Genomic DNA, 26,282 nt, shown 5'->3' on the forward strand with positions numbered 1-26,282 from the left:
CTTTACCAACAAAGGTCTGTAATGTCAAAGCTATGGTTTTTCCAGGAGTCATGTATGGATGTGAGAGTTGGATCATAAAGAAGGTTGAGTGCTGAAGAATTGATGCTTTTGAATTGTGCTGGAGAAGACTCTTGACTTTGAAACTGTGAAGGAGATCAAACCAGTCAAACCTAAGGGAAATCAACCCTGAATATTCATTGGAAGGACTGATGCTGAAGCTGAAACTCCAATACTTTGGCCACCTGATGTGAAGAGTTGACTCGTTAGAAAAGACCTTGATGCTGGGAAAGATTGAAGGCCGAAGGAGAAGAGAGTGGAAAAGGATGAGATGGTTAGATAGCATCACTGACTCAACAGACATGAGTTTGAACAAACGGTGGGAGATAGAGAAGGACAGGGAAGCCTGGCTTGCTGCATTCCATAGGGTTGCAAAGAGTCTAGCACAACTTAGTGATTGAACAACAAAAAGCAACAACAAAAAGACACAATGAAAAGCAAAAAACAATAAAGTAAAATGAAAGATTTCTGCAGTGTATGGATAAGGTGCTGTGACTGGCTTTTCACACTGGAGATTTCCTGCTGGACAGGGCTCCGTTGCCAGGCCTGCCAGTGAAAGTTGACAGCAATCAAATCAAGACATTGAGAGCAATCCGTGTTACGTCATGCAGGTGATAGCTGACACACTCACAAATCTCCAAATCAAGCATTGGAAGTTATTTGTACCAGCTTGGTTATATTTATTGCTTTGATGCTTGGGTTCCACATAAGCGAAAAAAAACCTTCTTGACTGTATTTCTGAATGTGATTTTCTACTGAAATATAATAAAGATGGTCTGTTTTTAAAACAAATTGGGATGAGTGATGAAAAGCGGATACTGTGCAATAACATGGAACAGAAGAGATAAAGGGGCAAGCAAATGAATCACCACCAACCACACCAATGGCTGGCCTTCAGCCAAAGAAGGTGACCTTCGGGAGGGGGGATTGGGATGGGGAACACATGTAAATCCATGGCTGATTCATGTCAATGTATGGCAAAAACCACTACAATATTGTAAAGTAATTAAAAAAAACAACAACAACAAAGAAGGTGACCTTGTGTGTATGATGGGATTGGAAGGGAGTCCTGTATTATGAGCCCCTTCCAGAAAACCAAAGGATTCATTCCAACAAGTACTGCTTCGAATTAGATCAACTGAAAGCAGCACTTGATGAAAACTGCCTGGAATTAGTCAACAGAAAATGCATAAACTTTCGTTAGGATAACGCAAGACTACATGCTTTTGAAGACCAGGCAAAAACTGTTACAGCTTGGCTGGGAAGTTCTGAACATCCACTGCTTTCACCAGACATTGTACCTTTGGATTTGCATTTATTTTGATCTTTACAAAATTCTTTTAATGTAAAAAAAAGTTCAGTTCCCTGGAAGACTATAAAAGGTAGCTGCAATGGTTCTTTGCTTAAAAAGATATAAAGTTTTGGAAAGATAGAATTATGAAGTTGCCTGAAAAATGGAAGTCTGTAGGGGAACAAAACAGTGACTATGCTGTTCAATAAAGTTCTTGGTGATAATGAAAAATGTGTCTTTTATTTTTACTTAAAAATCAAAGCAACTTTTTGGCCAACCCAATAGATTATATAATTTGCCCAAGGTCACACAGCAAAGATTAGAAAATTGAGGTGGGGGGTCATTTAAGATAACATATCTCCTTAGATTAGGAGGAAAGTCAAGATTAGAAATTAAGTCTCTTGACTCTCAGTCCTTTCAAATAAATTTTCTCTGCCTTATTTTGGTTGACATCTCTGGATGAAGTTCAGAAAATAGTTGTGAGCAAGATTCTGAGCAAGATTCCCTGGTAGCTCAGATGGTAAAGCGTCTGCCTACAATGACGGAGACCGGGGTTCGAGGCCTGGGTCAGGAAGATCCCCTGGAGAAGGAAATGGCAAACCACTCTGGTATTCGTGCCTGGAGAATCCCATGGACCCAGAAGTCTGGTGGGCTACAGTCCATGGGGTCGCAGAGTTGGACACAACTGAGCGACTTCACTTCATTTCAAGATTCTGAATATTGCAGTTAATTTCTGCGTCACTCACACTGACAAGATGAAACCCACACACCAGATACCAAACCAGTGTGTGTTGAATCTAAATGTTGGGAAGTGCTTACTGCCCACAGAGACTGGTTCTAAGGGCTCTTGTTCATACCAAAACCCCAGGCAGCTCTGAGTAGAGCCCCTGAAGATGGAAAATGAATGGTTCAAGAAGTGTGAGAGGTAATCAAGGCCCTGATGGAGTGTTCACCAAATCACCCAACAAATACTTACGGAGGATATCCCATGGGCCAGGTACATAGTAGAAAACAACACAGATGAAGTCCCAGTCCTCACGAAGTAGAGACAGACAGACAAAGGATAATGAGATATTAAATGTGATGTTGCTGCTATGAAGAAAAACAACTCAGCATAAAGGAGGTAAAGTGTGGTAGGGGAAGATGTATTTTAGACACTGTGGCCTGGGAAGGTTTTTCTGATAATGTAACATTTGAATAGTGAGGTAAGGGAGGAAAACTATTTCAGGGAAGGGATGGTGATAAGCAGGGGCTTGGGAGGGTTTGAGGCTGCAGAGGTTGCCAGGGGCCAGGCCTGGTGGGGTCACTGGGCCCTGGAAAGAGGTTCTAGATAGTCACAGGTAGGCAGCATCACTCTCACTGGGACAGTTTCATCCATAAAAATGAGAAATTAGGCACAAGCTTTCTTGAGATTTTTTCATTTTTCAATGAGCAGCCTGGTGTAGGACAGCATTCAGTCATATCTCTAATAATTTTCAAGAGATCGCTCAGATTCTGGTATAAGCTTCTCTCTCTGTCTCTCCAACCTCCTCTCTATCTCTGTCTCTCCCACTCTTCCTGTCTCAATCCCTATCTCCATCTCTTTTACCCTTGCACACGTTCTCAGTTGCATCAGTTGTGCCTGACTCTTTGAGACCCCATGGACTGTAGCGCACCAGGCTCCTCTGTCCATGGGATTCTCCAGGCAAGAACACTGGAGTGGGTGGCCATGCCCTGCCCCTTTAACCCTTAAGGAACATAGTTTCCTGAAATCCACCCTTTCCTTTCTCCACAGTGGAAGAACAATCAGGATAGCTCATCATGTTATAGAACTTTTATAGAATAAGTTATGATTTTGAAGCACAGTTTTAATAGTTGCTTGACCAAATCACTTGGATTTCTAATTATACACAAATTTATAGTAATCAAAACAGTACAGTACTGACACAAAAATAGTCACACAGATCAATGGAACAGAATCAAAAGTGACACATATATGGATAATTAATTTATGATAAAGGAACAAAGCACATATAACGGAGAAAATCTTCTCAATAAATGATGTTGGGAAAATTGGACAGCCATATGCAAAAGAAAGAAACTAGACCAACATCTTACACTGGTATTCAAAAATTAACTCAAAATGGATTAAAGACTTGAGAGTAAGACCTGAAACCATAAAATCCCTATAAGGAAACATAGGTGAAAACCTCACTGATATCAGTTTTAGCCATATATATATTTTTTGATCTGACTCTAAAGGCAAGGGAAACAACAGCAAAAATAAACAAATGAGACTACATCAAACTAAAAAGCTTCTTCACAATGAAGGAAACCATCAGAATGAAAATGTAAACCACTGAATGTAAGAAGATATTTGCAAATCATATATTCAGTAAGAAGTTAATATCCAAAATATATAGAGAAGCCATTCAACTCAACAACAACAAAACCTGAGTTAAAAATGAGCAGAGGATCTGAATAGATATTTTTCCAAAACAGACACATAGATGGCCAACAAGCATATGAAAAGATGTCCAACATCACTAATTGTTAGGGAAACACAAGTCAAAACCACAATGACATATCATCTTACACCTGTTACAATGACTATTATTGAAAAGACAAAGACTAAGAAATGTTGGAAAGAATGTGGAAAAAAGGAAACCCTCATACACTGTTGGTGGGACTGCAAATTGGGGCAGTCACTATGAAAAACAGTATGGAGAGCCCTTAAACAATTAAGAATAGAACTATCATATGGCCCAGCTATTCCACTTCAGGATATTTATCTGAAGAAAATGAAAACAGTAGTTGGAAAAGATATATGCACACCTATTTCACTGCAGCATTATTTACGACAGCTAAGATAATGGAAATAACCTAAGTGTCCATTGATGGATGAATGGATAAAGAAGATGTGCAACATCTACATAATGGAATGCTATTGAGCCATAAAAAGGAATGGAATCTTGACATTTCTGACAACATGAATGGACCGTGATGGTATTATGCTAAGGACAATAAGTCAGACAGAGAAGGACAACTACCATATGCTTTCACTCATACCCAGAATCTAAACAAACAAACAGCAAACATACAAAATGAAACAAAGAAAACCTCATTGATAGAGAGATCAGATTAGCGATTACCAGAGGAGGAAGGTGTTGCAGGGGGTGAAATGGGTGAAGGAGGTCAACTCTATAGTGACGGATGGTAACTAGACATGTGGTGGTGAGCATTTTATAGTCCATACAAAAGTTGAATTATAATGCTTTACACCTGAAACTTATTTTTTTTTTAATTAAAAAAATTCTTAACAGTGGTTTGACAAATAAAATCACTTTAGAGGCCAGTGACAATAAGCTGAATATTAAAGAGATAAAGTATTATTGATCCAGGGTTAAGTACTGACAAGAGATTCTCCCTAAAAGACTAGTTTGGTATCTAATTCTCACTAGGACTGTATTAACTTAAATATTGGAGGGTATGATTTATTTTTTTCTTGATTGCTTTTCACTTCATAAACAGTCTGAGGGTCACAGGACAAGACTTATTATTATGATGGTGGCATATTTCAAATTATATGGGATAATCTTGATTTTAATTATTCTGTCCCATGCCTTTGGGAACAAGTTATCAATTTTTAGGTTCAAGAGAGCCACTATACCTGTAGTTGAAATCTGTTTTATGGTTCTAATCCAGCTCAAACATATTGAGAAACGGAACCCAATTAAACTTTTATTAGACTAGTCTAATAAAAAAATTGAACTGCAAGTTAAACATGGTGGAAATGACTTCTCCTGAAGTCACCTTTAAATGCTTACTTTAAAAGGATGAAAGCACTGATGGGTTTTCTGTAAGTCACTTCCTCTTTCAAGTCTTTCCTCCCTGGTCCTTTGCCCTTTCCAAAACACTCGCCCTCCCTATCTTGGACCTGGATGTTTATTACAGCAGTTCGGCACCATCACGAAGCACATATGTCTGGTCATCTGTCCCTCTCTCTCCAATGGCCAGCCTTCTGCAGGACTCTGTGGTTTGTCTGAGTGTCTGACATGGTATTAACAATATTCAATCAGTGTTTATTCACTAGAAAGAGTGAATAAAGGTAAAAATTAATCTTATTTCAAAGTGAGATTTATTTGGTGTGAGAATGGGACTTTAAGACTCTTCCTTTAGGTATATTTATTTGCATTGAAATAGAAGCTTGGAAAACAATGCAGCTTTTATTAGTATAGATATATGCTTTTGAAACAATTGTTTTTGCTTGTGGGGCTGATAACACAATGTATTTGGTTTTAAACTATATTTATAGCACAGAGAGCTCAGCTCCATGCTCTGTAATGACCTAGAGAAGAGGGAGGGAGGTCCAAGAAGGAGGAGATATATGCATACATATGGCTGATTCACTTCTTTGTACAGCAGAAACTAACACATCATTGTAGAGCAATTATACTTCAATTTAAAAAATGTATTAGTCTTATTTAATTGTATTAAATGAAATACTACCAGATAAAACTTTTCAAATATCAAGCAAAGCCCCAAGGATGAAAGGTGAGGTCCTACCTTCCATGTTGCACATGGTTTAAGGGCCCGAGGGTCAATTCCAGCATAGTTCCCAGCTTTAGAGAGTGTTTCAGCCTGGAAGGATGGGATTATTCCCCAACAGGAGAATGAGTAGAGCAAAGAGGAATCTGGGGACTTCTAAAGGGTAGGCGTGAAGGCTGCCCTGGCCAGGGCCTCAAGCCATTTCCTGTTTGGTAAAATGTACATCAAACTAGGGCACCATTTCCTACGGGTAACACTTGCTTGCACAAGTGGATTTCCATTGCTCAATGTCTTAAATTGTGTGATCGTATGTCCATGAGCCAGTTCAAAGATCTCTCAAGTTTTTCCCCTTGTGTATTTAATGTAGTTATGCACAATCTTTGCTATATTAATATTCACTGCATATTCTTTGATTGTGTGTCACAAAATGACACAAAGAAAGGTGCTGTGTACATTCATTTTTTTTTTTAGTTTTTTTTCAAACTTTTAACTTTTTATTGAGTATTGGGGTATAGCTGATTAACAAAGAACGCTGTGATGGTTTCAGGTGGACAGCGAAAGGACTCAGCCCTACATAGACATGAATCCATTCTCCCCCAAACCCCCTTCCCATCCAGGCTGGCACACAGCATTGATGTATTCATTCATTTAAAGCAGACATTGCTCCTGCCTTCAAAGGCCTTCCCACATGGTGGGGACACAGATAACACCCAAACAATACCACAAGTACGTGATTACAGAGAGATACAGCACTGCAGACAGGAAAAGGTGCAGCACAGTCATGTTGAGTTGGGGTAGCGTCAGAGAAGACGCTCTTGAGGAAGAACAATTTAAACTGAGGTTTGAAGGATAAGTTGAGGTTTGAAGGATAGAGTTTGATCCCTCCAGAGACTGGAAACACTTATGTTTTCAGAAACTTTATCAGATAAACTCAGAAGGTTACATCACTAGCAGGTACAGAAATCTCAAGGAATTTTTGAGACCTTGAGAAGGCAGGAATTCACCTTGATCTGTTAGGTGAAATCTGTGATAAGCCTTTGGCATGACTTTCCTAGCCCTGGGACCTCCATGTAGCTCATATAGTAAAGAATCTGCCTGCTATGCAGGAGACCCAGGTTTGATCCCTAGGTCAGAAAGATCCTCTGGAGAAGGAAATGGCAACCCACTCCAGTATTTCTGCCTGGACAATCTCATGGACAGAGAAGCCTTGTGGGCTACAGTCTGTGGGGTCACAAAGAGTGGGACATGACTGAGCGGCTAAAGCTTGAAGGATAAGCAGAGCAAACTAAACAAGATACATGCGTGTTTGTGCACACGCATGTGTGTACATGCCCCCATGCACACGTCACCCCAGGCAGCAGTCAGCACCAACTGCCTGTGCAATGTCCCCAGGGCGGAAGACAGGATGAAATTAAACACTGAAAGGTCAGTGTTGTCAAAGTGAAGGGAGCAAAGGGGAGGGGAATGTGAAATGTGGTTGAAAACACAGAAAAGGGTCAGACCAGGCAGACTCTCGTAGGCCACATGCAGGATTTTGGTGTTTTCCCAGGAACAACAGGAAGTCAGAAGTCACTGAGGAGTTTTAAGAAGAAGAGTGAAATGGTAAGGACTATCCTTCTAAAAAAGAATATTCTGGCTTCACAGAACAAGATTTAGAGGGGAGCAAAAAAGCCTATTATGACACTATTTTAGTAGGAGAAAAAAGAAGACAGAGGTTTGCAAGGACAGCAACAGTCGGGGTGGTATGAAGTGGTCCAATTCAAGATGTATTTTGAGGACAGAGTCAATAGGAGTTCCAAACTGACTGGATTTGGGAGGTGAGAAAATGAATAGAATCACAGGAAAGCTCTAAGTTTCTGGCCTTCACAAATGTAGGGCTTGTAGCAACATTGATTGATGGGGATCTAGCGCCAGAGACCAGGTCTGGAGAAAGATGAAGAAGAATTCAGTTCAAGGGACTTCCCTGGTGGTCCAGCAGTTAAGAATCCGCCAATGCAGGGGACAAGGGATTGATCCCTGGCCCAGGAAGATTCCACATGCCGCGGGGCAACTAAACCCATGTAGTGCAACTACTGATGGCCTGCCCCCTCTAGAGCCTGTGTTCTGCAAAAAGAGAAGCCTCCTCAATGAGAAGCCCGCGCATGGCAACTAGAGGGTAGCCCCTGCTTGCTGCAACTAGAGAAAGACTGTGAGCAGCAATGAAGACCCAATGCGGCCAAAAACAAGTAAAAAAATAAATTTTTTAAAAAGAGAATTCAGTTTGGGGCATATTGAGTGCAGGACCAGCTGTCAGCAGGGCAATGTGATCAATGAGTAGGGCATTCAGAGAAGAATAAATATGAATGAGTAAAATAAACATGAGTCATCAGGGTCCCATCATCTAGTTGCATCTAGACGGCAACTGAGGTGTGGGTGTTGATGAAATCATCTAGGAAAAAGTACAAAGAAGAAGAGAAAAGGAGGTCCTAGGACAATGCTTGAGGAAAGTCCACATGAAAGGAGGATAATTTGGCCCAAGAGGCCAAGGAGCAGTCAGGAGATAAGGAGAAGACACAAGAAGAGAGAGCTTCAACCAGAGAGTGGTCAATCATGTTGAATGCAGGGACTTCCCTGGTGGTCCAGTGGTTAAGACTCCACCATCCAAATGTAGGGGCTGTGAATTCAATCCCTGGTCAGAGAACCATATGCCTCACACTACAGCCAAATATATAAATGGGACTGTTTTTAAAAATTGCTTAAAAAAATAATGTTGAATGCCACTAAGAGGTCAAGGAAGATAAAGACTTACATAGGCCTGTCAAATTGATCTACACTGAAGTCCATTAGTAACCAGTGCAATGGGGCAAAGGCCAGATTGGAGTGTGTATCGGAGTGAGTGGGATGGAAGGGAAAGGAGACTGGGAGTGAAGGCAACTTCCTGGAGTGGTTTAGCTTAAAGGAGATGAAAGCAACAGTAGATAGAGGTGGGGTTGGGGGTAAGGTCAAGGAGGAGCATTTCATTTCAAATATGGGAGACTTGAGCCTATTGTAACTGAATACTAATAAGAGTCTAGTAAAGAGTCCAATACAAAGAGGGAAGTTGCAGATAAAGAGAAAACAGAAGGAGAGCTGAGGTCCCTGAGATGGTGGAAGGGACTGGGGCTTCGAGGATGGTTGGCAAGGTCGCCTCTGGAGGAGACACCTTCTCTACTGAACAGGAAGGAGAGAAAGGTGGGGACAGGTGTGTGCTGCTGTGCAGGTTTGGAGCAGAGCAGGAAAACGAGGGAGATGCCTCAACTTGTACATGTAGTAATTAACTGTAAAAATATATGTCTGTGTGCTTTGAGGGGCTTGTCATCAAAGATAAGTTGCTATTATTTAACCATGGCAAAATTTTACCGAAAAGAAAATCTCTCACTGTACAGTTTTGTTTTATTTCGCTTTGGTTTGTTTAATGACTGGTCTTTTAATTTTATATTTTGTCATACAGATGTCTCCAGTTTTTCAAAAGTCAGGTTAGTTGAGATTAAATTTACAGACAGTAAGGTTTTAAGTTTACCCTTTTTAGATATATAGTACTACAACTTTTGACAATCTGTTGCGTAACCACCACGACAATCATGATATAGACCATTTCAATCACCCTTAATACTTCCCTCTTGTTCCTTTTCACAGGTTCCTCCCCTACTGGCGACCTTGGCAACCCCTCCCACCCTGACCCCCAAGACACACACACACACACACACACACACACACACACACACACAGTGCTCACTCCTTCCAGGCAACTTTGTGTACCCAGACCCCTTCATCTTAGGGTGGCACCTTCTTCCTCATGACATCCTTTCAGACTTAACTTGCTCAGGGAGTGATATCTGCACCCCCACTTTTTAATTTCTATGTAACTATTTAGCTTTTCATTATCATAGGTTGTGAGCAAATAATATATTAAACCATGTATAATAAACTGATATTAGATTTAAAAACATGGAGCTGAAAGTGTGCATAAATAGCATTTAGTCATAAGACAACATTTACATACAAAGGAGTCATTAAAAAAACTAATATGAGTAGAATTAAAGTGTAATTAAGGCTTTACAATTCTCAGTGTCCATTTGTTCTTTCCACTAATACACCCTCTTATTCTCCCTTTTATATATACATACGCTGTGCTCAGCCATTTCAGTGCTGTCCAACTCTGTGCGACCCTATGGAATGTAGCCTGACAGGCTCCTCTGTCCATGAGATTCTCCAGGCAAGAACACCACAGTGGGTTGCCATGCCCTCCTCCAAGGAACCTTTCCAACCCGGGATCGAACTGGTGTCTCCTGTGTCTCCTGCATTGCAGGCAGATTCTTTACCGTTGAGCCATATATACATATATACATGTGTAAACGTGTGTATGTGTGCATACATCTTATTTCTCCAATAAAACTGTAACTCCTAGGAATTATTTTCTGTATCCTATATTCCTGAGCCCCCCAAGACACCTATTAATATGACTAGCATCTAGTAGGTACTCACTACATTCAGGCCGTAGGATTAATTGATCTGCAAAAACTAGCTAAAGGAAGTAAGTCAGAGAAAGACAAACACTGTAAGAACTCACTTACTTGTACAAAATGAAAAAGGTGAACTCAGAGAGTAGACCAGTGGTTGCCAGGGGCCGGAGGGCAGGGACACAGGGAGACATCAGTCAAAGGGTACAAACTTCCAGTTATAAGACAAATACATTCTGAGGACCTGAGGTAGAGTATGGTGACTATACTCTGCAATACTGCACCATATACTTGCAAATTGCCTACAGGGTAGATGTCAAAGGTTCTCATCACACACAGAAACAGAAAGATAACTACATGAGGTGATGGGGGTATCAATTAACCTTACCATGGTCTTCGTTTCACAATATATATACCTATTAACATATTAAATCATCACACTGTACTCTTTTAACCTACACAATGTTACCTGTCAATTATACCTCAATAAAGTTGGGGGGGAGGAAGAAAAAAGAAAAGCAAAGGATCAAGATGTCTGTAAATTTACTTTGAGCAAACTTGAGCCCAAGAGATCCAATTCAGTTGCATCTCAGAAAGAAAATGTCGCTATGCAGAAAATATTCTACTCATTTAGATTTGGGCCAGGAAATGAGGCTTCCATCCTAGCCAGAGGCCTAAGGGCTTTAGAAAAAAACCCAAAGGAAGAAAGAGGTATGTGTTTAGAAAATCAATCAGAATCAATTCTTCACCCAAGAAGTTTTGCATAAACATTAACTTGGCTACACAGCCTTCATCCAGCTGTCTCTTTTCAAATTTACACAGGCAAAAGAAAAAAAAAAAAGATGTAAACTAAAAATATCCCAATAACTGGAGGCTGACATCTGAAATCCTCTTCAGTTGGAGCATCCAAGTCAATGCAACAAATATTTACATTGAGAACTGAAATTCTGGGAAATAGTTCAAAAATTTGGTGGGGCTAGGTATTAATAGACATCTCCAAACTGGCCAGTGCATGCTACACAGAATATATTATCCAATACATATCTGCTTTCTGATGTCCTTCACAGAATCCCTGATAGGACTGTCCTCATGCCATGCCAGTCAACATAAGCCCAGGGATCAGCAGGACAGAGAAGCTGGCGAGGCTAGCACATTCCTGCCGCTCTGCCCTGCCACTCCGCGGGTCCCTTCTTGTCCCCCACACCACCATCCGCCTCCCACCGTCACCACCAGGGAGCCTGGGCACAATGAGGGCTGAAGCTGACTCCTGAGCAAGGGTCCAGTGTGGCAGAAGACAAAGAGGCACCAATGATATTAAATAGCAGAGCCACACTACGGGCAGGTTTTAATTTCCTTCTTTTACTTTAACATAATAAAGAACTCTGAAACCTGATGAATTTTAAGCCATACCAATATTGATCTAGCTAATCAGTCCAAAATGTAACTGCAACAACAGTATAGCAAAAACAGTAACACAAAGCCACATAATCTGAATAATCCTCACTGTCAGCACGAACAAGCACCAAAGTTACTGGATCACTCGGAAACTGTGCTTTGGTTTTGGCAGGGTAGATTCAGTCTGCAACATGTGTTCTCCCCAACTGCTGATCAGAAATTATTCAAGAGACCCAATGCTATATATAGTATACTTATCTTGACACCAGAGAAGCGACTTCATTGCGAATTGCTGACGTTTACTTACTTACACATGAACTAATTTTACATGATTCCCAGGTGGCGCTGTGGTAGAAGATTAGCCTGCCAATGCAGGAGCCGCAAGAGACATGGGTTTGATCCCTGGGTGGGGAAAATTCCCTCCCAGTAGTAGGAAATGGCAACCTGCTCCAGTCTTCTTGCCTGGAGAATCCCATGGACAGAGGAGTCTGGTGGTCTACAATCCACGGGGTCACAAAGAGTCGGACACGACTGAGCACACACTATGCCTGAGCTCAAAATTAATCATTACTGTCTCTGCAGTCTCATGTTTTATTCATATATCTCCACAGAATACTTATACATTGCACCATAATTACTTGTGCTTGTGTCTGTTGCTGCCACTAAATTGTGAACCCGTCGAGAGCGGGATCCAGGTTTTGTTCATCTTGGTGTTCCTCTCAGGGCCTACGGTAGATTTTTGTGAGTACTGGATAGATAAGAAATGTTGAATGAGTGAATTGACTGCCCAGAAAAACTAATGGCAACCCTACATACTGTCTATGTAGAAACTGTTCCAAATGACATTTGTGTATTTGTTATCCGTGGATCAAAGAAAGCCAATCCAAGATCTAACAGTTTGTCAGTATTTTAAACCTGTTGTCACAATTTTATTTCTCACGATTCTGCCCCCAAACTCCTATGAGAGGAGAATCATGAGAATTTGCTTGTTGTCAGTAACTTTTAAACAGAAACATCTGTTTATGTAATAAATGGCAAGTTAGTGAAAGATGTAAATATAATACAATATTAAATATCATAGAGAAGGTATAACAAACTTTGCTTATTATTGTTTCTTATGCTTTATAGAATTTTTCTTCTTGTGAAAGTATAGTCTGTGGTGGTCTCTTTAAGAGAGGACGTACCATGGGAAATTTCCTGTCTGAAAGTCTGTATGTCTGAAAATTGGCCACCTTCACCTTTGAATAGTAGGCTAGATACAGAAATCTCCATTCACAGCCCTTTTTTGTTTTGTTTTGTGTTTCAGTACTAGAAGTTCCTATTTCCAGAGCTGTTGATGAGAAGTCTTCACTAAATCAGATTCTTGGTTGTTGATACTTTTCTTCTCTAACAACTTCTAGGATTATTTTCAATATGTTGAAGTTCTAACATTTTTCTACAGTATTATTGTACTACTTAGCATATGATAACTCTTTTGTTCTGAAGTCTTATGTTCTTTTTTTTTTAGTTCCAAAAAAATAGGTTTTATTTCTTTAACTGTTGGCTCCCTTGCATTCTCTCTATTTTTTCTTTGGAAACTGTTGTTGATACTGGTAAATCTAGGGCTATTCTCTATGATTCTTTTGTTTAAACTTGCTAAATCTCTACCTTTTAACTTATATTCTGGAATAATCCCTTAGCTCCCAACTCCCTGGCTCACTGATTTGCCCCTCTGTGTTTTCATTCTGCTATTCAGCCATCATCAAGTTCTTAATGGCAACAAGTACATTTTTTCATTTTCAAGATCTCTTGATCCTGCTGTTGTTTCATGGATGGAATGCCATATTTTACATCTCTAGAGACAGCAACCACTCCTCTGGCTTAGTTCTTAAGGCCTCCATGCTGTAAATGCTTGTTCTTGTCTTTCTCCATGCTGGCTGTCCTCATATTTCTAGTCACTCCCAACTGTGAGCTCACATTTCCTAGACTCTGAGCTCTCAGCTTGGGCAGCCAGTCTTGGGTAAGGGACTGAAGCAGCTGTGGGTACCTGTGCTCCTTGCTGCCTTCAGTGAGGAAATGGGCAGAACTGGAGACAGCAGCTGTCTCCAGAGCTTATACAGTCCCTCTTTGTCCTGGGCATCATCAGTTACCTGGGGCACTTCCCTATTTCCTGGGAATACTGACCTAAAACCAGGGGACGAAGGGAAGAAGGAGAACACGGCGGGTTCACAGGAACAAAGTCCTCCCGCTCCAAGAGCTCTGCCGACCCTTCGGGCTGTTCCCAGCCGTCTCCTGCTCCAGCGTGCCACCGCTTCAGACATGGGGCCGTGGTGGTGCCGCCCCGTAACTTGGCTGATCCGTCCTCCTGGCTAGACCCCTGTGAAACCTACTTCTTATTCTTGGGTATAGACGGAGATTCAGATGTTTCTTACATCAGTTCTATCATCCACCCAATGTGGAGGGAACCTGCGGCATATGCTTACTCATTCTGACATCCTGAACTGCCACATTCAGAATCTTACCCTTAAACTGAGCCTTCTGAGCAACATGGGGCAAACAGGAACTAGAGAAAACACTGTTACTTATTTGACACCTGGGTCATTTCCCTGTTTGCTCTTAGATCCAATTTCCACTTTTCCTTTGTTTCACTGCATCACAGGAAACTACACTGCTTGGCTCTTTTAACAACTGGCTCTGGGTAAGAACGGCCAGTGCGAGGCACTGGTGGAGACTGGAAGGGGAGATGATGGAGAAGCCAGCGCTCCCTGTGGGATGATGCCTCCCAGCGCCCAGGGCTTTTCTGAGGCCCCAGCTTCTGTCCCGACAGGCAACACTCAGCTTGTGCAGCTTCTGCTGGCCGGCACCAGGCTCTGGCTTCCGTAACGCAACCGTCTACTGAGGTCCCTCCAGCTCCAGGGGGAAGGACCTCCTGCTCTGACCTCTGGGCTGGTGTGGCACCCCATGATGCCATCTCCTGTACGACAAATTTCCTATGTTTAATTCCTGCTGTTGAGAGGCCTAGAATGCTTTTGTTTTCCTGACTGGATCCTGATTTGCAGATCAAAACTCTGAGGAGGCACCTTCAAAAATAATATTGGGTAAGCCCTTTCTTCATGGCTTCCCAGGTGGCTCAGTAGTAAAGAATCGGCCTGCCAAGCAGGAGATGCAGGTTCAAGCCCTGGGTCAGGAAGGCCCCTGGAGGAAGGGCATGGCAACCCGCTCCAGTGTTCTTGCCTGGAGAATCCCATGGACAGAGGAGCCTGGTGGGCTACAGTCCGTGGGGTCACACAGAGTAGGCCATGACTTAGCAACGAAACAACAAGCCCTTTCTTTGTGGGGCTGGGAGCACCATAATGAAGGAATTTGAAACTTGGGTTTCTTAGTATCTAAGCTATCCCAGGTTATTTCAAGGAGTGACATGAAATTCTTTAAAAATGTGAATTCTGGCAGTGTATTTCACCTTAATCTCATATGTGTCATGAAGCAGTTTTGTACGGAAAGCCTTAGGGGCCTATCACATTATTAAACACAGCGTTCTAAAATGAGGAACTGCTATCCCAGAGGAGGAAGGCTTGGCGTATAACAGAAACCTTGCTTAAGGCTTCTCAAACTTCAGCCCTGCATTCAGGGGCGGCTATGAAGCTGTTTAAAGAAAATACTTCCAGCCTCTGTTAGTTACCATTTTCTCTGTTGAGAAAGGGTCATGTGAAATGACAGTAAACCTTCAGGAAAAGCTTGCGTAGCTTGTTACTCTGAAACAGAGAGTACCACTGCCTTCTAAGCCTAGTCCATTGTTATCACTTCACAAATGCTTAATAAACAGTACAGAAACAAGAAAGCCCGCTGTGGTGGCTCGTGATCAGAGCAAGAACTCGAGCCACGCTGTGCCCTTGGCATGCCATATGGCTGCAAGTCTAAAGGCCCTGAGAGATGCCGCACTTGTATGAAGTCCTGAATACCTGCTTTCATTCCCATTTCGAGTGTTTGAACTGTAATATATGGGCCATCTATTTATTAAAGGAGAGAGCTTACTTTGGCATGGGATAAATTGGTGCTTGCAGCAAGATGCTGTTTAATACAAAGGACGTTTCTGGAATTCCTTTCAGATCTGAGATCCACAGCTTATAGAGTGTGTGGCGGAGACGTTTAAAAGTTGCATGGCTATTATACAATCCTTTCTCTTCAGCTGGCATGAGAAGGATACTCCCATCCACTCCATGCTCTGTTCTTTGCTTCCTCAAAGCTGAAGCGGCAAAAACACCGCCAGCCTTATCCAGCTTTTCATGGAAAGCTGCCACTCTTAGCTGGCGCCTACATGCAATTTCAGACTGTCCCAGGAGACCTTCGCGCTTTGAGGTGAATTCATAACATCAGGGCCAACACAGAAGTTCACACAAACTCGCACTGTTAAAGAAAATGTCTGCAGGCTTACTGAAGGAGCTCTGCTTCTGTGAGCGCCTCTGTCCTCTGCTCCCCAGTGACAATGGCCAGTTCATCCTTCAGTTCCTGGATTTCCTTTTGTAGGCGTATAATCATCTGAAATGGCAAGGCAGGAGCATAAATGTCAGCTCCTCATCGAGGGGACTATGTCACAGAGAACACACATCTTTTAAAATTATGAACAAAAATGTACAGAGAAGGACACCAAAGGCACTCTTGTACTTAGCACCTTGCTTTGTTAAATCTTATCATTTTGTCAAAATAGTTCTAGAACTTTTCTTAACAAATAAAACATTCCTGATGGAACCTGGAGGCCCTTACTCCTGTTTCCTTCTGTCCTTCCTGGGGTGACTGCAATCCTGCGTTTAGTGGGTAGCATTTCCCTGCATGTTTTAAACATTTACTCCATGGGTATAAGTGTGACTATAAATGATATATGCTATTTTGCATGCCTTATACTTAATGTAAATGCTATTACACTGCATGTAACTGCAACTTGGTTTTTTTTTCCTCACACTATGTTTGGAGATTATTTATATTGTTTCATGTGGTTCTAGTTCATGAATTTTCATGGATATATAGTATTTCAATAAAGGACTACATCACAATTGATGTATTTATGTCTCCTGGACATCATGGACATTGGAATTTTGCCTTTGCTATTACAAACAGTGTTGTGGTGAACACTATAAATCTCTGGGCGCATCCAGCTTTCTCTGTAGCGTACTTGCAGAGTAAGTGCAGCTTCTCTTTACTATATATTGCTAAACTGCTCTTCCAGATAGTTGTATAAATTTATATTCTCGTCAACTGTATATGTAAGTTCCTGCTTCCCCACATTTTTGTCACTACGTATGTAGTATTGCCAGACACTAATTTTGCCAATTTGGTAGGTGTAAAATGGTCTCTTTTCTAGTTCTAATCTGTGTTTTCATGATTATTGGTGAGGTTGATGATCATCTTTGTAAATGTATGTTGACTGAGTTTCCTCTTCTGTGAATTTCTTATTCACCATCTTGCCCATGTTTCAGTTGAATTATTTTTCTGTTCCTTACAGATTTTCAGGCTTCTTTATAAATTCAGGATGTGAACCCTTTGTAAGTTTTATGCAATGCCTGTATTTTCTCCCAATCTATGTCATGTTTTCCACTTTGTGGTGTTCTTTCTGTGAAACAAAAGTTTTAAATTTCAATGCAATTTCATTATCAACTTATTTTATTATGAGTTGCATTTCTGTGTTTCCTTTGAGAGCATCATTTTACTTAAAGCCATAGCAATATTTTCCTATAGTGTATGTACATGCTCAGTACATGTCTGACTCAGTAACTCTGTGGACTGTAGCCCTCCAGGCTCCTCTGTCCATGGAATTTTCCAGGCAATAACACTTGAGGGGGTTACCATTTCCTCCTCCAGGGAATCTTCCCGACCCAGGAATCGAACCCGAGTCTTTTGTGTCTCCTGCATTGCAGGTGGATTCTTTACCACTGTGCCACCTGGGAAGCCTGTATTTCTCTATAAGTTCTTATAAAAGTATTAAAGTTTTGCTTTTTACATTTACATAGGTTGATTTTACTTTGTAGGAAGTATAAGATATGGATCTAATTTTAATTTGTTTTTATGGCCAACCATGCAAGATTTGCTATTAAAATTCTGTTATGTATTTCCACATATAAGACATGTCTTTTTCTGGGCTACTGGTTAAAAACATTTGCCTACTTGACTATATGCATGGTAATACCACACTGTTTTAATTACTGTATCTTAAGAAATTTTGGCATCTAGATAGAACAAGTCCTTTCCATCTTGTTCACTTCTGAAATAGACTTGGTTATTCCTGATCATATGCTCTTTCATATAAATTTTAGACTTGGCTTGTAAAATTCTATCAAAGGCTCTTCTCAAATTTCAACTGTAAATGAATTTGAGTAAACGGTTAATTTGATAAGAGATTAAAGTAATACTAATGAATCACTGGGCTTCCCAGGTGTCTCAGTGGTAAAGAATCTGCCTGTCAATGCAGGAGATGCAGGTTTGATCCCTGGATTGGGAAGATCTCCTAGAGAAGAAAATGACAACTCACTCCAGTATTCTTGCCTGGAAGATCCCATGGACAGAGGAGCCTGGTGGGCTACAGTCAGTGGGGTCACAAGAGTTGGACACAGCTTAGGGACTAAACAACACAACATAATGAAATCATTACATCCACAAACATGGTATGGCTTTCCATTGATTCCTTTCAATATAGATTCATAGTTTTCTCTATAAATACCTTATACATCTTTAATTAGATTTTGTTCCTAGAATTTTAAAGTTTTTGTTGCTACTATAAGTGAAATTTTTATAAAATTGCATTTTCTAATTACTGGTTTTTGATGTATAGGAAGGCAATTCATTTTTATGGATTATTTAACAATTACTTTTCTGAACATTATTTTGGTTATCATTTTTTTTGTTATTGAATACTTGGATGTTCTTTTTTTTCTGGGCTTCACTGGGTCTTTATTGCTGCATATGGGCTCTTCTCTAGTTGTGGCAAGTGGTGGCTACTCTCTTCTTGGGGTACGCAAGTAGAGAGTAGCCTCCTCTCCTTCCCTTGTGGCTTCTGACTGCAGAACACAGGCTCCGGGGCACATGGATGGAGTGGCTGTGGTGCATCGGCTTAACCGCCCCTCAGCATGAAGACTCTTCCTTCCACAAGACCAGGGGTTGAACCTGTGTCTCCTTCATTGGTAGGCAGATTCTTAACCACGGGGCCACCAGGAAGGCCCCACTACTGGATGTTCTAGATGAGCAATCAAATAGTCCACCAGTAATGACCAATATTCTTTGCAGGTATTCAGCATAGTGATTCAGTATTTTCACAGATTATATTTCTTTACCACTGAAGATCAGGGTCTGTGGAGTCTCTCCTTGATTGATCATCCCAATAAACAGCTTTTCAGGGAAAAAAAATTATTATAAGATAATGACTATAACCCCCTGTGCTATCCGATACTTCCTTGTTGCTTACCTATTGTATACATAGTAGTCTATATCTCTTAATCCCATATTCCTATTTTTTTCGTCTCCCCTCATCAGTGTATTTTACATCAAACAACTTTTTATGATTTTGGATAAGGGATATATAAGAAGAAAGGCTAAATGTGTTCCTAAAAAGTAGATATAATTTTTACCACTTAAATTTACACTAAAAAATTTTTTGTGCCATATTTGGAAATATTTAACATATTTTAACAATGATTTTGGGTTATTCAGGATCCCTCCCATCATGCCTGCACTGCCATTATCTGGGTTTAATATGAGTCCATTCACTCATTCAATGGTGGTTTTCCTTGCGCACCTACTTTGTGGCAGACATGGTTCTAGACTCTGGGGAGACAGCAAGGAATAAAACCATCTCTTCTTTCATAAAGCTCAGATTCTGATGGGAAGCAAACGTATATAGTTTGATGGACTGGATCTTATTTCATCTGCCTCAACAGGCCTTTCTCGTGTTTTGGAAGTAGGAACAAGTCCCCAACCTCCTTCTATTTCACCATCTCCAACATGTGATTTTTGGGACAGTTTTTGGGAGAACTTGGCTATTTATTAGCAACGCCTGATGACAGAGGTTAATTAACCATCACAATCCGGTAACTTTTCTAGTAGCCGACATCACAATACCAAGAGGAAGAAAGGAATGCTGCCTTCCAAGGCTGAACTAGTTGTCACAGGGCCGCTGGCCCTTGTGAAAGGTGTGAGAGGAAGTCACATTGCATGTACTGCATCGGGGTGGTTTAGCATGGTGCCCACAGCAGGGCTCTGAGGACTCATGGACCGGGGTCCACATTCTGCTTTCACTATGTGTATCTCTATATGGCTTTGGGCAGATGACTTAACCTATCTGAAGCTCATTCTCTGCCACTTCCCACTCCTACCTGCTGTGGAATGAGGAAAGTGATACCTCAGAAGCTGAGAGTGATCAGTCAATGAGATTTTATACATGTATGTGTGTAGATACAAGGCCTGGTATAGTGAGTGCCTGGCAGAAGGCTCAGTGAATGGTAGCTGTTATTGCTAAGTATAATTGAATGTTATTACTTCCCTCCTACTAGCTTTACTGAGGTATGATTGACAAATAAAAATTGTATACATTTCCAGTGGTCATGTATGGATGTGAGAGTTGGACTGTGAAGAAAGCTGAGCGCTGAAGAATTGATGCTTTTGAACTGTGGTGTTGGAGAAGACTCTTGAGAGTCCCTTGGACTGCAAACAGATTCAACTAGTCCATGCTAAAGGAAATCAGTTCTGGGTGTTCATTAGAAGGACTGATGTTGAAGCTGAAACTCCAATACTTTGGCCACCTGATGTGAAGAGCTGACTCATTTGAAAAGACCCTGATGCTGGGAGGGATTGGGGGCAAGAGGAGAAGGGGACGACAGAGGATGAGATGGCTGGATGGCATCACCAACTCAATGGTCATGAGTTTGAGTAAACTCCGGGAGCTGGTGATGGTTTCTCAGGAGGCAGGTAAGGCAGTCTGGTATTCCCATCTCTTTAAGAATTTTTCAGTTTGAGCTTTCCAGTCAAAGGTTTAATATAGTCAATGAAGAAGAAGTAGATGTTTTCCTGGAATTCTCTTATTTTTTCTATGATTCAATGGATGTTGGCAATTTGACCTCTGGTTCCTCTACCTTTTCTAAATCCAACCTGAACATCTGGAAGTTCTTGGTTCACGTACTGTTGAAGCCTAGCTTGGAGGATTCTGAGCATTACCTTGCTAGCATGTGAAATGAGTAAAATTTGCCGTAGTTTGAACATTCTTTGGCACTGCACTTCTTTGGGGTCAGAATGAAAACTGAGCTTTTCCAGTCCTATGGCCACTGCTGAGTTTTCCAAATTTTCTGGGATATTGAGCACAGCACTTTAACAGCATTGTCTTTTAGGATTTGAAATAGCTCAACTGGAATTCCATCACCTCTACTAGCTTTGTTTGTAGTGATGCTTCCTAAGGCCCATTTGACTTCACACTCCAAGATGTCTGACTCTAGGTGAGTGATTATACCATCGTGGTTATCTGAGTCATTAAGATCTTTTTTGTGTAGTTCTTCTGTGTATTCTTGCCACCTCTTCTTAACATCTTCTGCTTCTGTTAGGTCCACACCGTTTCTGTCTTCTGTGCCATCTTTCCATAAAGAAGGCTGAGCACTGAAGAATTGATGCTTTTGAACTATGGTGCTGGAGAAGACTCTTGAGAGTCCCATGGACTGCAAGGAGATCCAACCAGCCCATCCTAAAGGAAATCAGTCCTGAATATTCATTGGACAGACTGATGCTTAAGCTGAAACTCCAATACTTTGGCCACCTGATGTGAAGAGCCCACTCATTAGAAAAGACCCTGATGCTGGGAAAGTTTGAAGGCAGGAGAAGGGGATGACAGTGGACAAGATGGTTGGATGCCATCACTGACTCAACAGACATGAGTTTGAGCAAGCTCCAGAAGACGGTGAAGGACAGGGAAGCCTGGCTTGCTCCAGTCCATGGGTTCGCAAAGAGCTGGACATGACTGAGTGACTAAACAATAACCAAGCTTACCCTAGTTTATTTTCTAGAGAAATCTTTTTTTTTCTAAAGGGGAGTGATTTAAGAAGTAGTATAATCTTAATTTTGGAGTTTTACAAAATTGAGATATTGTAATTCAACATTTTCCATGTTGGTGCAAATGAATTCCTTGTTTTATTTTATTTGTAGAAGAAGACTAAAAAAAGAAAGAAGACATCTCTGCATTTATAATGAGTAGCTGAATCAGGTAACTTACAAATATCTTTCCTTAAATAAAGCACTTTGATAAAGAAGAATGAACTTTTATAAACATAGAGGCTTAGCTATTTTTCCATGGATACAACCAACTACTAACTTTTAAAAATCTCTAGAATAAGTAAAAGAACAGTTATGCAGAATACTACTCTATTTAATAACCACTGAAAGGCTAGGATCTTTCTAGAAATATAACTGTGTATGATTCCATGTCTGTCCTCAGGACTCTCTGTATCTGACAGGGGGCTGTAGATAACAGCACAGGCCCTGGGGTCAGACTGCCTGTGTCTGAATCCTGTTCTGTGACCTATTAGTAATGCAACTCAGATCAAGTCACTAAATATTCTCATGCTTTCCTTTTGTCACCTATAAGGTAGAGGAAAGTGAAAGTCGCTCAGTCACATCCAACTCTTTGCAACCCCATGGACTATAGAGTCCATGGAATTCTCCAGGCCAGAATACTGGAGTGGGTAGCCTTTCCCTTCTCCAGGGGATCTTCTCAACACAGGGATCAAACCCAGGTCTCCCACAGTGGGGGTGAATTCTTTACCAGCTGAGCCACCAGAGGAGCCCAAGAATACTGGGGTGGGCAGCTTATCCCTTCTCCAGTGGATCTTCCAGACCCAGGAATTGAACTGGGGTCTTCTGCATTGCAGACGGATTCTTTACCAACTGAGATACCAGGGCAGCTCAAGGTAGAGCAGGAGATGTCATCTACTCATGAGGCTGTCGTGAGAATTAAATGATTTTGCACGTTTCTGGTATTTAGAACATCGCCTGGTTATGGGAAGTGAGTGCCCCCCAGGCTTTAGCTAAGCTACATACTTGGATTTTTTTTTTTTGACATAGTTAAAAGTTGCTTACCAATTTGGGATCGATTTCTTCATTAAGAACAGCTTCATTCTTTATGAGTGCCACTCGTTGTGCAAATCTGCAGGTAGATATAGACTCCTAAGAAAGCAAGATTATGTCCTTAAAGTGTTATTGCACATAGAGAGAAAACAACTTCTGCTCACAGGAAAAATGCATACAACAAAGTTCATAAAACACAATGAGGAAACAGGCTTCCAAATTAGGAAGCTCTACCCTGGAAATTTATTTTTCATTAAAGTTTTGCTTGAGCTTAATAAAATGACCAATACCCAAAATGTGGAAGATCTGAGGCTCTAAGTGACAATTGGCATGTGATTTTCTACTATTCTGTCAAACCAGAACCACACTATGCAAAGCAGAATCATAGCAGGTACCACCATCCGTAAGCATCATCAAAGGGTACAAAATAAATACATAAAATAAATAAACAGGCCCCAAAGAGAGGCTTTCCAAGGTATCTCACAATGCACTTGGACCTGGGCCTTGTTTGGGGAGACACCTGGGTACTTCCTGTTTTCCTCTCTTAGAGAAAGCCTGAATCCCATCCATTAAACTGAAATGCTGTGAAATATCAGCTGGCTCTAAAGCCACCTGGGACATTTGGCAGCCAGCCTCTACTGGGGTGTCCTGGTGTGGGGCTCAGGGACACGTCTAGGCTCACATCTTGGTGATGTCTCCAAGGCATCTAAGCAACCAGGAGTGGAGAAGGGTCAGGAGAAGCTGATGGGTCTCCTCTCTCAGGTCTCCAGCCAAGGTAAACAACCCATCAGCAGGTCTTCCAAAATGTGTGTACGAAGTTTTCTACAAACCATCCCTTGCTATGTGAACTCAGTTCTCAAAAGGGGGAGTTTCAGCGCTGGCACATAACCCAAGACTCTGAATTCTGGGGGCATCTTTACCTCTGCAGGCACACCCCAGCCCAGCTGAGAAGATGGAGACCCACCCGGGACCCTGAACTCCATCTCACAGACTAGCACAAAAACTCAGACTAAGATCTCCGGAAAGAGGAACCAACGTACGTCGACATTCCTTTTCTCTAAAGAGAGTGTGGCGATCATGGTCGTCATGCAGTTCCCTCCCAGGCTGTCTCTCAGGACGCTGGTCATCATGGAGTTCCGATACGGAATGTGCGAGCGGTGCTTTTCTGAGAGGGCAATGATAACCTGTGGGGAAGGAGAGAAACGGCAGCGTTAACTTAGCAGAAAATGCACAGCTGACAAACACTGATACAAAATGCAGTGACCCCCAAAACTGGGCTCAGGATAATCTTAACAACAGTCAGTACAAGCACGGTGAAGAGGAAATGAAGCAAACATAGCAAAACCTGTCCAAGATGAATCCTGGAATTGCTGGACAGATGATATAACTTGTACAGAATTGTATATGTTCTCTTTTTCAGTCACTGGGACATTTATATTAAAAACTCAAGGGTAAATCATGCCAGATTTTAAAATTCCTGCCAAAACTGGTCTGAATGTCTCTTCCTAAAGGTAGGAGAGACAGAACCGTGAATTAGAACCACAAGAGACAACAGATACCAGATTCTGGCATCAGATTGTCCAGGTCCAGATTCCAGCCTTTCAGGGGCATGTCATTCAGCATTTTGGCTTCAATCGCCTCATCCGCCAAACATGGAAAAGACAGCATCTACCCTATGAGTAGTTGGGATGATTAGAAGAGTTCAAATGTACAAATTACCTTTGAGTAGAACTAGCCCATAATAAGTGCTATATGCATGTTGCCTTTCACTATTAAGTGATGGGCAAGGGGACCTTGATTCAGCTGGAACCTGCTCATCTTGCTCCTCAGGAGTGTCTTAGGTACTTAATGGGAAGGTAGTAGATGAATGTTTGGGAGATGGATGAAGAGATGGTGTGGGTTGTCCCCAAAGGAAGCCACCAGGGTTTCAGGGGTTTCTGGGGAAGATGAATCCAGTGCCAGGATGCCCACTGCAAAGCGCCAGGAATAAATCACCCACAGATGTGACATGTGACTTCAGGGGAATCACCAGGTCTGGGCTCCTGAGAATTCTGCCAACACCTGCTAATGCTCTAGTCTTCCCTCTTCCCTGGTGTGTAATTCTCATCACCAGAACTTTCTCTATTCCTTTAGTTACAAAATAAGATGGGAGTATTGCTTTTAAAGGATGCTTTTAGCAAAATCATGTAATGATACCACTGGTCTTCCTTTAAACGAATGACCACAGGTTTTACTGTGAATCAGAAATCCTGTGAGATTTTCTTAAAAATCACTTTTCCACTCTGAGAGATGGACCCTCACACCTTATCCTTTTGTTTCAAACATCTACCCAGTTTCTTCTCCCTGCCTTTGATCTGAGCTGATGGCTGCACACCCTTCTTCTAGGTGTAAGCAGCCTATGAAAGTGAAAGTGAAAGTGAAGTCCCTCAGTGGTGTAGGGACTCTTTGCGACCCTATGGATTGTAGCCCACCAGGTTCCTCTGTCCATGGGATTCTCCAGGCAAGAATACTGGAGTGGGTTGCTATTTCCTTCTCCAGGGGATCTTCCCAACCCAGGGATTGAACACAGGTCTCCCAATTGCAAGCAGGCACTTCAACCTCTGAGCCACCAGGGAAGCAAGCAGCCTATAGCCACCCCTAAATCCCCCTCACATCCCACCAATCCCCCTCACATCCCACCCTTCCTGCTATTACTGTCTGGCCCTTGCCCAAGTCCAGCCCTCTGTCTCCTCCCTGTTCTCCTTTCACCTATTTTGCTCCTAAAATTAACCCCTTTCTTTGCATTAATTTCTCTCTTTCTCACCTGGATCACACCCATCCTGCAAGCCACAACAGTACTAGACTAAGATGGATCTTGCCAAGGTCACCAGTGACCCCAGTGAACGAAAAGCACTGACCACTATCTTACTAGACCTCTGATTTAAGGAAGGCATCAACATGGGTATTCACTGCTTGTTTCAGGAAACACTTTATTCACGTGGTAATCAGACTATCACACTTTTCTGGGTTTTATTTTTCTTTAAAAATTAGTTAATGAGTGTTTCTTTATCTTCTTTCCAAATGCTTCTTTATCTTCACCTCAATCTATTGAAGTGCTCCAAGGCTCCAGTCCTGGATCCTCATCTTTTTATTATCTATAGTCTCTCCCTGTGTAATCTCATCCACTCCCTTGTTTTTAAATATTAGGTTGGCCAGAAAGTTCATTCAAGTTTTTCCATAACATGCAATGGAAAAACCTGAATGAAATTTTTGGTCAACTCAATATAACCATGTCCCGATGTCTCCCCAGCTTACAGCATCAGCCTCTGCCCCTTCCCTGAGCTATTGTCCCTGTGGCAACTCTGTATCTCCACCTGGATGTCTGTTCCTGACTTCCTCTCTCCTTTACCCCCAAGTCTGAGAGACTTTCTCAGATTTTACCCATCATTATTAGTGGTCCCACCATCTACCTATGGCAGAGTCCAAAA

The 26,282-nt window shown here is 41.6% G+C and overlaps 1 protein-coding gene across 1 annotated transcript in view; it reads right to left on the reverse strand.

The window, feature by feature from the left end:
- KIF6 (kinesin family member 6) overlaps positions 1-26,282 on the reverse strand; it is a 392,667-nt gene that overhangs the window by 208,368 nt on the left and 158,017 nt on the right. The window contains exons 8-10 of the mRNA XM_061146073.1: positions 23,856-23,999; positions 22,828-22,914; positions 16,160-16,263 (exon numbers count right to left, since the gene is read on the reverse strand). Coding sequence (XP_061002056.1) covers positions 16,160-16,263; positions 22,828-22,914; positions 23,856-23,999 — 335 coding nt within the window. The remainder of the gene's footprint in view (positions 1-16,159; positions 16,264-22,827; positions 22,915-23,855; positions 24,000-26,282) is intronic.

The sequence above is a fragment of the Dama dama genome, chromosome 7 (genome assembly GCF_033118175.1).
Source record: "Dama dama isolate Ldn47 chromosome 7, ASM3311817v1, whole genome shotgun sequence".
In the NCBI taxonomy this organism is placed as follows: domain Eukaryota; kingdom Metazoa; phylum Chordata; class Mammalia; order Artiodactyla; family Cervidae; genus Dama; species Dama dama.